Source organism: Paramacrobiotus metropolitanus, unplaced genomic scaffold (assembly GCF_019649055.1).
Source record: "Paramacrobiotus metropolitanus isolate TYO unplaced genomic scaffold, Prichtersi_v1.0 Parri_scaffold0000190, whole genome shotgun sequence".
Classification (NCBI taxonomy): Eukaryota; Metazoa; Tardigrada; class Eutardigrada; order Parachela; family Macrobiotidae; genus Paramacrobiotus; species Paramacrobiotus metropolitanus.
The window spans coordinates 96,496-109,861 of NW_026570410.1; the positions used below are offsets into that span (position 1 = coordinate 96,496).

Below are 13,366 nucleotides of genomic sequence, written 5' to 3' on the forward strand. Positions count from 1 at the left end.
AATCCAACTTGTTTTCCGCGCTGTCCATACATGTATATAGCGCTGACTGACAGACCGCCGCGATACTTTCCGAGTTTCACTAGTTGTATATAAAGCGGCGCTAAATGAATTCGAGCAGCGTGGGTAATCAGTATATTACCGTGTAACTGTAATTGAATGCGCCCGCTCAAAGCAGCATTAAAAAGCACGAAAAACGCTCCGAGCCAGCGGCGATCAGCGGCATGTTAGCGCTTCTACACTGTGTAAGTTGCATGCATGAATACTTTATTTATTCGCCGCGGCTGGTGTTTTCTTTACAAATTATGCCAGCGTTTGCTCGGCAAATCGAAGCGACATGTGCCTTATGCGATTAATATTGCCGCGCACATATTGGCTTACACTCATGCTGCCAGTATATGTAGTAGCTGGCAATGCAAGCAACCGCGATTCTCTTTACAAGTGGTCAATCACAAAAGTATACACTGATGCATTTACTGTGCAGGACGCTTCGTTGCCGCATATTACTCACGTAATTACTATATCGCACAAACCTAATCAAATTAAATTTAAACCACAGTACATGTCAGCACATCTTGGTGGTCGATTTTTGCAGCGAAGAATTACCCTTATTGCTTTTCTTTACGGTTATAGTAACTTGTAATATTACACGGTAGATTTTGTGTGATTAAAAATTAAGGTTACCGTGCATCACGTTAACAACCCGAGCAAACCAGAAATCGGCCAAACACACCGATCTATTAATGAAACAACGGGAAAAGCGAACTGCACGTCGGGAATCGGGATCGCGGCGGCGGAAATGGAGCGGATGTGGGGAAGAAATAAGCACTTAGGGTGATATATCGCTGCCCTGTGTACACACATGTATCACGGCTGTATATATATCTATGATGTTGCGGTTAGCGTTAACGCGGGGCCACTTGTTACAAATTACAAGTGAAGATCAATAATTGTGTAATTGAATCGCCGGTGGATGTTTAGAGGCGTCCGTGTCTGTACATGTAGCGAGTATATACAGTATACAGAGTGAGAGTAGCTGCGCAAACAAATACAATCACACAGAACGGAAGTGGCCAAATGCGCCAGATCAACAGCGCAAATCAATGATCGTTGCTGTTACATTTAATTTACTTTTCAAGCCGCCAAATAGGCCCTTCCATCATCGGCCACTTGCCCGGTAATGCCGCGCCGATCGCGCTGCAATTGATTCATCAGGCCAGCGTTTTAACTAATGTAATGCTCACTTGTCAGCCGAATTAAATCGCCGACCGGCGCACTTCTCACCGAGCAGTGTTTTGTGTGTTAGCAATAAAAGGTAATAATTTACTACTTACTTCAAATTATTATTCTTAATTGCTACTACATTTTGTTTCGATTTCTTGCCAACGATAAAAGCAACATTTTCTTGCAAAGTTATACACTGCAACGTCAGATTACATTAATGCAGCCACACCCACTTTTAACCGGCGTTGTGTAAAGAAAATAACAGTGGTGAATATTTAGGTTAGTTTGGCAGCGCACGAGTAGTTCATACAGCTGTTTGTTATGATACGCTGTTTACTGAGATTACACGCTTGTAATTACTACTTGAATTTAATATAAACTATCTGAATGAGTGCCATTTACCGCTGTTTGCCGCATTCCTGCTGTAGCTGCTACATACAATGGCTGCAAACGCAACGCAGTGGGCGTTGCAGGCCGTGACTCACGCGCGCGACCGCAGCTGATTGGCTGCCGGCCGCCGATGCGCTGACCGACAGCCAATGGCGCGCCCCATTAGGCGCTGACATCAACGTCGACGCGCCGCCCTCTCTGCAACACTGCTGCAGTGAATGCAGTGGCCAAGAGTAAAATAAACTGACATGCCGTTCCGTTCCGATCCGTTGTGTTGTAGCGTGTAGCGTGTAAGTGGCAAGTTCAAGACCATTTACAACAAACCCCATCAATGCACAACCGCATTCAATTACCATTTATACCAGACCGAATCAACACGCATTTGTCCTGAGAATCGCAGTTGTATGCTGGACAGTGCTTAATTCATTACCGCCTTCTGTCGCGCTTGTGGTAACTGTTATTAATAATTACCTTGGAATTTTGTTTTGCGCATGAGTGACGTGTCGTGCACATAATTGCCGAGAATGAGTGTCCGCAACTGCAACGGCTCCGTGGTCAGCTGCAAGAAGACGCCGGTGACCTCGTCGGGATCGGGATCGGGCTCCCCTCCGAAGAAGGCCTTCTCCATCGACTCCATCATCAACTCCGACTCCGGCGCCAAACGCTTCTGCCCCGATAACCGTCGCCAGTCGCCCTCGCCGTCGATGGCGCCGGGCCACCGCTCGCACAGCACCTGCAGCGCCACCTCTAACACCTCGCCGACCCCCTCGGCCGCCTCGCCGCCCACCACCCGCCCCTCCCTGTACACTCCCACGGCCCACAGCCTCGGCGGCGGCAACGGCCCCTTCCCGGCCGGCCCCGGCTCCTTCATGGACAACTTCAGTTTAGCCGCGGCGGCCGCCATGGCCGCGCACGCCTCGGGAGCGGCGGCGGTGGCGGCGGCCGCGGCGGGTCATATGCCGCACCACCCGGTCAACGCGCTCTTCGGCGCGGGACGCTACGGCGGGCAGCCGTTGCCGCCCGGGCCGGACGCCTTCCCGCTCAACTCCTGGATGAACATGGGCCTCGGACCGCGGCCGATGCTGGGCCACCTGGGACTGGGATTATCGCCCGGACCGGGGCTGCATCTCGGGATGAACCGCATCTTCGCGCCGGTGCACCCGCCCGGACACGGACCACCGGGACTGTCAGGTAATTAGCAACTGCATTAAGGACACCGTCGATAACGACGCGTAATGACCGTGGCCGGTGTATTTTACGAGCGGCGTTCATTGCCAATGCATCGAGGGCAAATGTCGTTAATGCAGTGCGACAGGTAATGGCTGCGTGGATAAGTTACGATGCGGGCAAATTAGGTAGAAGTAGGGAAATAAATCAAGTTGTTTGGTTTGAGCGATGATTAGCGGTGCGATCAGTGCGAGCGCGATTAACCGGTTGTGTGAGTGTGTTGTATGCGGAATTATATTATTAAGGCAATCAACTGCATAATGAACCGGCAAAGCTCCATTGGCTGCGATGCGCCACGCCCGGATAATTGCCCATCATTAGCCGGCAGTCCCGGCGTTAACGAGCGGGTTTTTTATAAGGAAACGGGCTGCATTCGTCAACTGCGTGTGTGTGTATCGGTTAAAGGCTTAATTAAGACGACAGCGGACGCTGGAGTGCGGTCGATTGCATTTCCCGTACAGCAAATGTATCGACTATTAAGGGCATTAGTTATACGCAGGTGCTGCTTGTAAGTTATAACCAGCACCCGGGACATAATGAACGCCGAGGTGGTCGGTGGTGTTTTCGCGTCTGAATTGCTGTATCAATGGCCGGGCATTCAGCACAGGACGAGTTAATCATTCCCGCGTAAATTATTGACGCTGACGGACAATGCCGGCCACACTGTTTACTCGCTCCTTCGCACAATGGCTAAACGCCATTTTAAATTCATTGCCAGCCACACTGACACGGCTATCAATGCCTGTATGCTGTGCCCATTTCCAATTCAGGCTAGCTATTTTTAACCAGCTTACAAATTACGCGTCTACACATTTCCCAGCGCATTGTCCCGGTGTGAATCAATCGCATTGTGCGGCGGCGCATTTCCGCCTGCAAATGAGCGGCGGAATATTCACGGCGGCGCTCATTAGCGCGGCTAATCAGTCCGCGTGAGAAGGTCACCGGCGAACGGTTGACGTCAGTGTGCGTTAACGGGGAAATCAGCCGTAAGGTCAAGGATTTCTTCCTTTCGCTGATTACGTGCTGTGCGCTGAAGACGGGCGGCGTTGCTCGTATGCAGCCAAGGCGGCCGTTCGCTGATCGCTTTTACAGCTATCTTCGTCCCATTGAGAAGGTTAATTAAGCCCACTTGATTGCGCTAATGAGCGCAACATCGCCCGGCCGTTGCATTCAGTGTCTTAATAATCCGGCCGTGGTTAATAATATTAGAGCATGATTATAATGCGACGTCAGCGGGCGGAGCAGCATTCCTTTCTTGACTCCCGTACACAGTTATACGTACACACAGCCGCTTAATTATACGGCCGCGACTTAATCGCATTATTCCTTTCCCGTACCGACAACTACAAGCGCAATTGCCGGTGTTATTGTGCGCATGATCCGGCATTGTTCGGCCGGGATAATTGTTCGTCCGGGCATTCTTCGCTAGCACGCATAGATGTACACGTATATATACGCGTCGCATTGACGCTAATGAGACAGATCCAATTACGCCGCCAAAAGAAACGCTTATTCTCCCATTCTCGTCCATTAATATTGCCCGCGATTGTGTTGTGCCGTGCGTGAATCGCGGTAATCAATTACACCGGCTGCCTGTATATACAGGCCTCTTAATGCAGATGTAAGTATGTGTGTTGCTCTCGTTGAATTGATTGATATATGTATTGGGAATGAAACGGGCAATTTGCAAATGAAATGCCCACCAACGTTGTCGTCCGGTGTTTGTCTAAGCGCCGGCACAATGCGCCGCGATGTCGATATTAGCGTTAAACAGATGCGCGGTTGTTTGGCCGTGTAATCGATCGGGTGTGAATCAGGTTGTTACAAATTAATTAATTCCCATCGACGTACCCGGCATCTCTCCATTCCCTTCCCATTAATTACCCGCTCCACTTCCCGATTAATTAGGCGTGCTCGGTGTATCGACTAACTCGATACCCGTCAAGTGCCGCATAATTAAGTGTGTACTAATCGCTAACCGTAAATGAACTGCACTTCCCTAATAACTGTGATGTTTTCCCAGAAAACGGTTTATATACAAACACTGCTTTGGCGCATTGTGTGGCAATCACGCGCAGCGAAACGTTGGAAGCCAAAAACTGAGTCAACACTGTCGACCGGTCGGGTTCGTTATTTTGCTTGTTTAGAATTGAATTGATTGCGAAGGAGGAAAGTGTGGCGGGATAAATTGGATAATCGCGCTGAGCGCGCAGCGATTAGCCGGCGCGGAGAATGCGCGGCGCACGCGCGGCATTTACTATTTAATCGGGAGAGAAAACGCGTGTAATGGAGCCGTGTTGTGCATTAATTTGGCAAACAGTGCAACAGTGGCGTTTTGTTTGTGGTCGACAGTATACAAGTGTACAGCGGCCAAAGTGCGTGTCGCGCAAATGGCCGATTCAACGATTGAGCGCAGAACGACGGCAGCGGCAAGCAGCGCTAATCTAGCGTATCATGAGAAAAAAGTGCATACTTAGGCAAATACGGCCCGGCCGGACTGAAAAGAGTCCACGCCGGCTAAATAGTAAATTCCACTCGATGGATGCACTCCGCTGGTCAGATTACGCTCTTTACAAATTGCGCTTTTGCGGAATGTATACACATGTCTGCGCCGCACAGCACAGCGTTAACACAAGGGACGTTAACAATTTATTTAGCTAATCTTTTCCCGCTTTCGCATCAGCCGGCATTGTGCGCGGATGTTTTTCTTCCATTCGCGGCCAAATTGCCCGACTGTTGGCGCTATCGCTGCCGGCCAGTGAAGCGGAAGAGGAGATGCGCAAGACAACCGGGAAGATAGCGGCCGCGCATCCTCTTGTATATACGAGTATATTGCCCGTCGTTTACCTAAATGAATAGCCGTGATTGCGCTGATTGGAGCGGCGTGAACGTGAGCGTGTCCATCGCTGCAGCGGAGCGTGGCTACAAGCGTCAGCCGATTAGCCAGCTCTAAATACGCTCCCTTATCGCAGCCATCACAATCAGACATAGCAAATTTAAAAACAACTCCTTATCGCCTCGATTACACCCTCAATGAGCAATAAACACGGCTAGCGTGGAAATCGGAATGCGGCTGTTTATGTACAACACGGCAGTCTTGCGCCAACCCGGCGCAAAGAGCAGGCAATTAAGGTCACTTTGCGCTGTCCAAGGAATTCAGTTTCTCCTTAATCGAATGTACGAGATTAGCAAGAATCCAAACACATGCTGCATAGTTGACGTTTTTCGGGACGGACCGATTAAAGCACTGCACAAAGCCTGCAGTTATTAAATTATTTTATATCACAGTCTAAATATATTATAAACTGCATCAATCATCAAAGGTCATCGCATGTTAATAAATGGCTAATGCGGTGTTGATTGCAGAATCGGCGGCGATGGCGCAGTCGATGGGTTTCCTGTACCATCCCTACCGCAAGCCGAAGCGCATCCGCACGGCCTTCTCGCCGTCGCAGCTGCTGCGACTGGAGCACGCCTTCGAGAAGAACCACTACGTGGTCGGCACGGAGCGCAAGCAGTTGGCGCAGAACCTGGTACATACGTTAGCGTCGCTCACAGTCAGCATTGTAGACCGTCATTAGCGGCATTGTTGCCGGTACAGTTGGCCACAATGCCGCGACATTCGTCAGTGGATAATTATAGCCCGGTGGCTGGCCGCGACGCGGCTTGTCGACGGCCGCGATCGGGCTATAATACAGCCAATTACACGCGGGCCCTCCAACGTGACAATTGCGCTTTTTGTGCCTTATATGGAGTGTTAATTAGCGTGTTATTGGCATGATTAATATCGCCACTTGGCTGCACACACCAAGCAACAATTGACGATAACGACCACTTTGCGCTGACATTCACCTGTATCCATATATCTTGCCAACCTTCACAATGTCATCTAAATTATTACGCCACAAACCGTCAAGGAAAATAGCTCAATTCATTACGTCCGTGTTCCTTGTAAAATACCAGCTTTTTTTAAATAAGCGATCCCATTACATATACAGTACAGTAAAATTAAACAAAAACTGGATGTAGTTGCTTGCTGCGATATAGCGAATGTCTGTATGGCGGTACCAGTGTAGATTTTGTCTATTAATACGAGGACACACGTTTCCTGTATAACTCCCCGTTAAGTGTTGTTTTTCTGCTACCACAGGCACTGACGGAAACGCAAGTGAAGATATGGTTTCAGGTAAGCGGCAAAGTCTGTTTTTCTTAGCAAACAACTGGCTGAAAGCGGTGAAAAACGCACTTAATGTATCACAAGTATTGAACGTGCACTTAAATGCTTAAAATATACGATGCCGGTAATATTACTGAGTGTCAAACACACGGCCTGCAAAACATTCAACTTAACTGCCAATAAGCAATAAACACAGGGTGAATTACAAGGGTAAATTAGCCAGTGACCTCTGGGTGCAATCTGTAAACTGGCGCTGCGGTTGATTATTCCCGGTGCAGTCGTTGGCACTGCGACCCGTTACGCGCATACGGTCGTTCGGGGAGTTGTGTATATACGCGGCCAATTGGCACAACAACTGCATTGGTCGCTGGTTTAAATGGCTCGTAAATGGACTGGGAATGGCTTGATTTCGAGGGAATTAAGCCGGTCGATCTGCGCGTTTAATGTCCTGCATCCGGGCATCCGGCCGGGCTGGATACAGTCATGCAGATGCAGCGGGGATGGGGAAGGATTGGCTGGATGATGGAGGCAATTTCCCTGATGACGCGATCATCGCGGGCCTTGTCGGCTAATACAGCGGGGCAATCAGGGCGCGTATTATGGCCCGACGCATCAGCCTGGCCATCGAGATTGCCGGCGACAGTCGTGTGCCGACAGATCGCGATGAGAGCCAGCAGATTGGCTGGATATAGATATACGTTACGCGCGTTAACGTTGCGCTGGATGTAATCCGCGCAACGTTGACGTTGGGGCCGGAAACGACTTAACTGGCCATTTTGTCGGCTAACGAGCAGGGAGAGGGCTTGTAAAGAGGAAGAATTTGCAGATTGGATTACGATCCGCGCGGCCATTTCCGCTCGGAGCCCACGCCACGCCGCGAACGTTTATATGTATACATGTGTATATATACATCCATCGCTCCCATACCCATGTACCCCGTCCAGCGTCCCGTAACCGGGCCCCGCTGACTTCCGCTGCATTGTGCCCGTCACGCCCAGATTGCCGGCTCATTTAGCCGGCAACTGATATGTATCCCGGCCCATCATATTCTATCAGGCCAGCGCACGCACGCTAATGGACAGCGTAACTCTACACCATAAACAACCCACTCAATTGCTACACTTAAACTTAGTTCGCTTTTATCAAATCTCCATTATAATATTATGTATCGCTACACGAAATGTTACAGCAAATTGTGGCAGTATTCTTGAAGGCAGATATCGGGTGACCAGGGCGGTTGCCCTGTGCGCCGAACAGGCAAAAAAGGCAATTATGGCATTGAGGCGCGCTAAACGAGTTTGACGGTTGGGCGCGATATCAGCGCTGGGCATCGTTCATTGCGGGAATTCGAAGCAGGGAAGGCTGCATTATCGTGTTGATGACGGGGATGCTTAGCGTAATTACACTGGCCAGTTTAGCGCTGACCACGCTCCGCTGGACGTCGACGACGCTGTATCTTCTGTATCTATGGCTGTCAAGCGGATCGATCAAGGCAAACTGCGCCCCGCTGCGCGGCTCAATACTCCGCTCACCGATGATCGCTTCATTTTAAACGTTTTCCCAACCGATATATACGCGCTATCCTAACCACCAACCATCAATATCTGCCAGATTCTCCAGCACGTCCAGCGGCTTTAATTGCCGCTAATAACACTCGCCACTTAGTCCAACGAGCTGCGAGATGGCCAATGTGTCAGCGCATGCAAAACGCTCCTTAATGAAGCGCATTACCCGCCAAATAATACACTGTCTGTCACTGCTTTTGATACGTGAAACCGGTGATTAAAGTAATTATCAGGGAAATCAAGTAGTAATCGAATTTCTGATGAAAGCAGCAACTGCGCTTTGTGCAGTATTACAGCTTTCTTTTGCTTGGGTTTGCCTGGTTTTCTGGCAGTGGTCGGGAGAGATGCGGTATGTACCTAAAATTGGCGTTCGATACCAGGGAATGAAGCGTGTTTATGTGGCATGATAATGTTATTGCGAAGGGCGTTGCCGGTTAATTATTCCGCAATCTGAGCGCGCAGTTAGGTGGACGATGACAGTCATTGGTGTATGATGGATGAGCCGTTCCATTGGACTGGGCGCTAAGGCCGGCTCGCGTTAGGAACAAATCGTTATTATTTCGTCCGGGCTAAAGAGTGGGTATTAGTGTCAGGACAGTGGACGGCAATTGCTCCGTCAGAAATTCAGAATCGGCCAGGTATGCTGTATCTGTATCGCTGCAGGCTTCATTCCTTTTACCTTTAACAACGGCTAAATTAACCGGCTGTATATAATGCAGCAATAACATTCAGCTGATCGGATATACACGCTCATTCGGCATAATAATATATCCAGCGGATACTGCGCTGACCACATGAGCGTCAGATGAGAGAAGCACAGGAATAATTGAGTTTAAACGCCAGACAGATAGATATTCGTAGGCAGGCAATCAAATTAAATAGCTGACTGACAGACAAAGCCCCGCTCGCTCCATTCATCGGGACCGGGTTTAGATCTCAGGCAGCAACGTGAATATATGATTATCACGAGATGATGGAACATCCATCACTGCCCGAACCGTTCGCTTAATTATCAACCAGTGTCCTCTGCTGTCCTGTCCTGCAATACCTGTCCTGTCCCCAACTGTCCTCTCGCTGCAACCTCAACCGAACCGGTCGGGCCAAAAGAGATAGAGTGCACTGCATCCTAATGAGTCCATCATCGTCTCATCACCACCTGCACAATGCATTCTCGCCTTTTATTCCCCATTCACGACTTCAGCCGCGCCGTTTGTAAACCCAGCTAAACAATCATTTACTGACCGTTGCTATTAAATGCCACTGCAAGAATAATTTGTTTTCTTGGGCGCACATGTTTCTTTTGCGCTATACAAACGCTGATCTTGCCATGTCCGATTACCGCTACATGGAACAATAACACCTTTCCTTGTTAATTATTTAGGAGATTATTGTTAAGCTAACTGTATTTCAGCTTCATTAGATTAATGCTCTAAACTACGAGAAAAATTAGGATTTATTAGAATATGATCCGCAGTTTTATTTCCGGTTCAGTTTAATTTCTGCTATCAAGCGGCTCAGTGGTGACCTTTGCAATTTCCGCAGTAGAACGAATGATAGCACCGTAAACGACTGCGATAGTGGAAAATCGAAAACATGATGGCTGGTAATAAAAACATAATAAAGCAGAGCGCTGACGAGTCAAACTGCAAATGAGCTGTCGTCGCGATGATCGGCTGGGGCGTGTTATTAGCGGCTGATTACTGCTCCTTTCACTGCCGACCATTTCCACTGAATATATTCGCCATAAAATCATTCGCCGACTGCATTACCAATTTACCGTGATGGCATTAGCATTTAACAGCGTGCCAGATATTCGCGCGGCACAGCGAGCCTCTCGAGCAGTCGAGAAGCGCCGCGCTAACTGCCCGCACGGCAATTTATTCCCAATGCATATAAAATAATTTGCTCGTTACACGTCCGATTACACCGACTGAAACTGCCGGCATTAGCGCAGTGTTCAGTGTGTTTATATTGGACACTGACAACAACGCCACAATACATTCATCAACGTGCTATGCAGCCATAACTATAATAGACTCGCCTATTTAATTTGCTGATTAAATTGCTGCCCCGGGGTCAGCTTCGTATCTGTATATATTCGTATCGAATTGTGTTGTCTTCTTGAGTTGTGGCCAACCGGTTTCTGCTTTCTCTTTTTAATCGGCGTTTTGCTGGCTATAATTTACCGCATATCAGCGCTGATAGATGGAATAAATATCCATGTTATATGCCATTGATGCGGACTCGTCGGTCACGTCGATCGCCCAACGATCGACGCTCAACGAGCGACGACGGCATTAATTGCACGTCAGCAGCGCAGCAAACAATAACTCGGTAATGTCAGTTTAATGGGTTGTTTTTGTCTTCATTAACAAGTCGCTCAAGTGCAGCATTACACTTATATGGCCATGATACGAGTGTAAGCAGCCGTTTCATGCAGTGAAATTAATACCCGCCACGTTAATCACTCAAAGCATATATACGCACACGCACCCGTTATATGCACGCTTAGAAAACCACCTAAATAGGCAGCAAATTCCGAAAAGTCAACATTAAATACGTATTAAAAGAAAGCAGCCACACACACCGCTGTATCATAAAACTATGCTTATTACTTTAGTCTTTAAATAATTAATCGTTATCACTAAATCCAAAAATATTGTAATTTTGTGTAGAATCGGCGAACGAAGCATAAGCGGCTGAAGAGCGACGGCAGCGTCGACAAGGACGGCGACGCCGACGTGGACGACGAGCCGGAAGAGGACTCGGAGGTGGAGCTGGAGGACGACGACGTCGACGGCGGCGCGGTGCTGGAGCCGCCACCGGCGGGGGACGCCGACGCGTCCAGCTGTTGCCGGACGTCGCCCAGCCTGGCCCATCACCGCCACAAAGACCGCTCGCGCCACAGCGTCCACGTTGACGAGGACGCCGGGAACGGGAAAGAAGCCGTCGCCGTCGCCGTCAGTGACGCCGACCGATCTCAGCCAGCTGACCGACCGGAAAAGACCTCACCGTCCAGAGAACCGGACGCCCACCGCCACGGCGGCACTCTCCAGGACGGCGAGCGTCCCGGCGGGTTCCCTGCGTTTCCCTTTTCGGAGCCGGCGGCGCCGCATCCCAACTTCTTCGCCGCGGCGGCGGCGGCGCTCCCGCGTTCGGCGCACTCCAACTTCGCGCCGTATACGCCCACTTCCGGCGCGGTGCACCTCCCGGCGCCACCGTCCGCGGACGCCTACCACCCGGACACCGCTGCCCCGCGCAGTGCCACGCACCACCACGCGATTCTCAGCAGCAAAACCAAACGGAAGTAAATTTCTCTATTCTTCTACGCCTGTTGTTAAAGGTGTATAGTATACGCATTTGTGGGAAAAATAATTCGAATGATGCTTTCCCTGGTTAATCTGACTGCATCGACCGGCGCAACAGTGTTAATCACGTCAAGTGCTGCAATGATGCAGATTGTATTCCCTGTGCATGAGTGCAGTATATACGAGTGTATTCTGTGCATTTCCGAGCAATGAATGAATTACAATTCGATTAACATTACCGGCAGCAAAAATATCAAAGCAGATTACCTGCGTCGGGCGAAATTAATCGCGTAGAATTGCTTAACACAGCACAATTGTAAGCAGCCGAAGAATTGCCAGTCAAGAAGAGTGCAAACACGAACGGCTATGCCGGTTATGTGTGTGATTTGATCCGGCGAATGGAGGTGTAATACGATTCCCGAGAATCCCGACTTGCACACATCCATTAATTTAAAGCCGGCACAAGATCTGCACGGAGAATAGTGCAGGTAAGTAGTAATACGCAACATTACGTTACTGCCTGCACACCGCCTCCATTATGGCCGGCAGCAATCCATTTGGACGTGCCCGGCAGATTAAACACTGACCATAAAGGCGGCTGTGTACAGTCTGGCGACGACTGCTCGATGGTTGGTAAAGGTCAAACAAATGGGCAAATAAATAACAACATTCTCGTAATAGCATCAGCGCGGATCCAACCATAATATTACTAACCCAACAACATAATTATATAATAGAAACAACAAAAAATGAAATAAATCCAGTTTTCAGAAATATTGTGGTTTAATACTGTACATAGTATTTCGTAAACCCAGAAAAGGATTTCGGATCACGGATTATTAAGGATTATTAATTTAAGGATTAAGAAAAAAAGGGATTATCAATTTTTTAAGCTTGCGCTAGCACCCTTAAGCGTACCGCGTTAAAGGGGGTGCAATGGGAATTCCGAAAATACATGTATGAATGCAAGAACTAATTGAAGGGTACAACACATGTCAGAACAAAAATATAGAACAATATAGAACAAAAATTAAAATGTTCTGTTACCAGTGTATATTGTATTGTACTCGTACGCAACAATGCTGAAACTGCTTTGCGAAAAAAAACTTAATAAGGAATGTGCAAATTTGGATATACAGTATGCTGCTCGTGCTCTGTAGACGCGACAAAATTTCAAAAACGAGCGTTATGTACATATTCCGCCATCGTTGCGCGCACAATTAGTATGTAGCGTATGCTGCGTTTCCACTCGCCTCGACCGCTTGTATCTCTGCAGATCAATGCCAAAACCATCCTGAATTAATTAACAACTTGAATACTCGTATACGTACTTTATTTCGATTAGTGATTTTCACGGCGATAACCAGATACTACTGCTTTAAAACCAGTTTAGTCACTTAGAAATGTAGATTTAGAATTTAGACATTATCAGATACAATTATACAGAGTACGCATAACCGCTGTAATATTCTTTCAAA

The 13,366-nt window shown here is 48.6% G+C and overlaps 1 protein-coding gene across 1 annotated transcript; it reads left to right on the forward strand.

Annotated features, from left to right (window-relative positions):
* Positions 1 to 1,884: 1,884 nt before the first annotated feature.
* Positions 1,885 to 12,101, forward strand: LOC129600705 (motor neuron and pancreas homeobox 1-like). Its single transcript, XM_055499265.1, has 4 exons — positions 1,885 to 2,802; positions 6,205 to 6,371; positions 6,989 to 7,024; positions 11,256 to 12,101. Exons 1-4 carry the CDS (start codon positions 2,136 to 2,138, stop codon positions 11,889 to 11,891), a joined length of 1,506 nt encoding a protein of 501 aa, XP_055355240.1. The 5' UTR covers positions 1,885 to 2,135; the 3' UTR covers positions 11,892 to 12,101.
* The last annotated feature ends 1,265 nt before the right edge of the window (positions 12,102 to 13,366 follow it).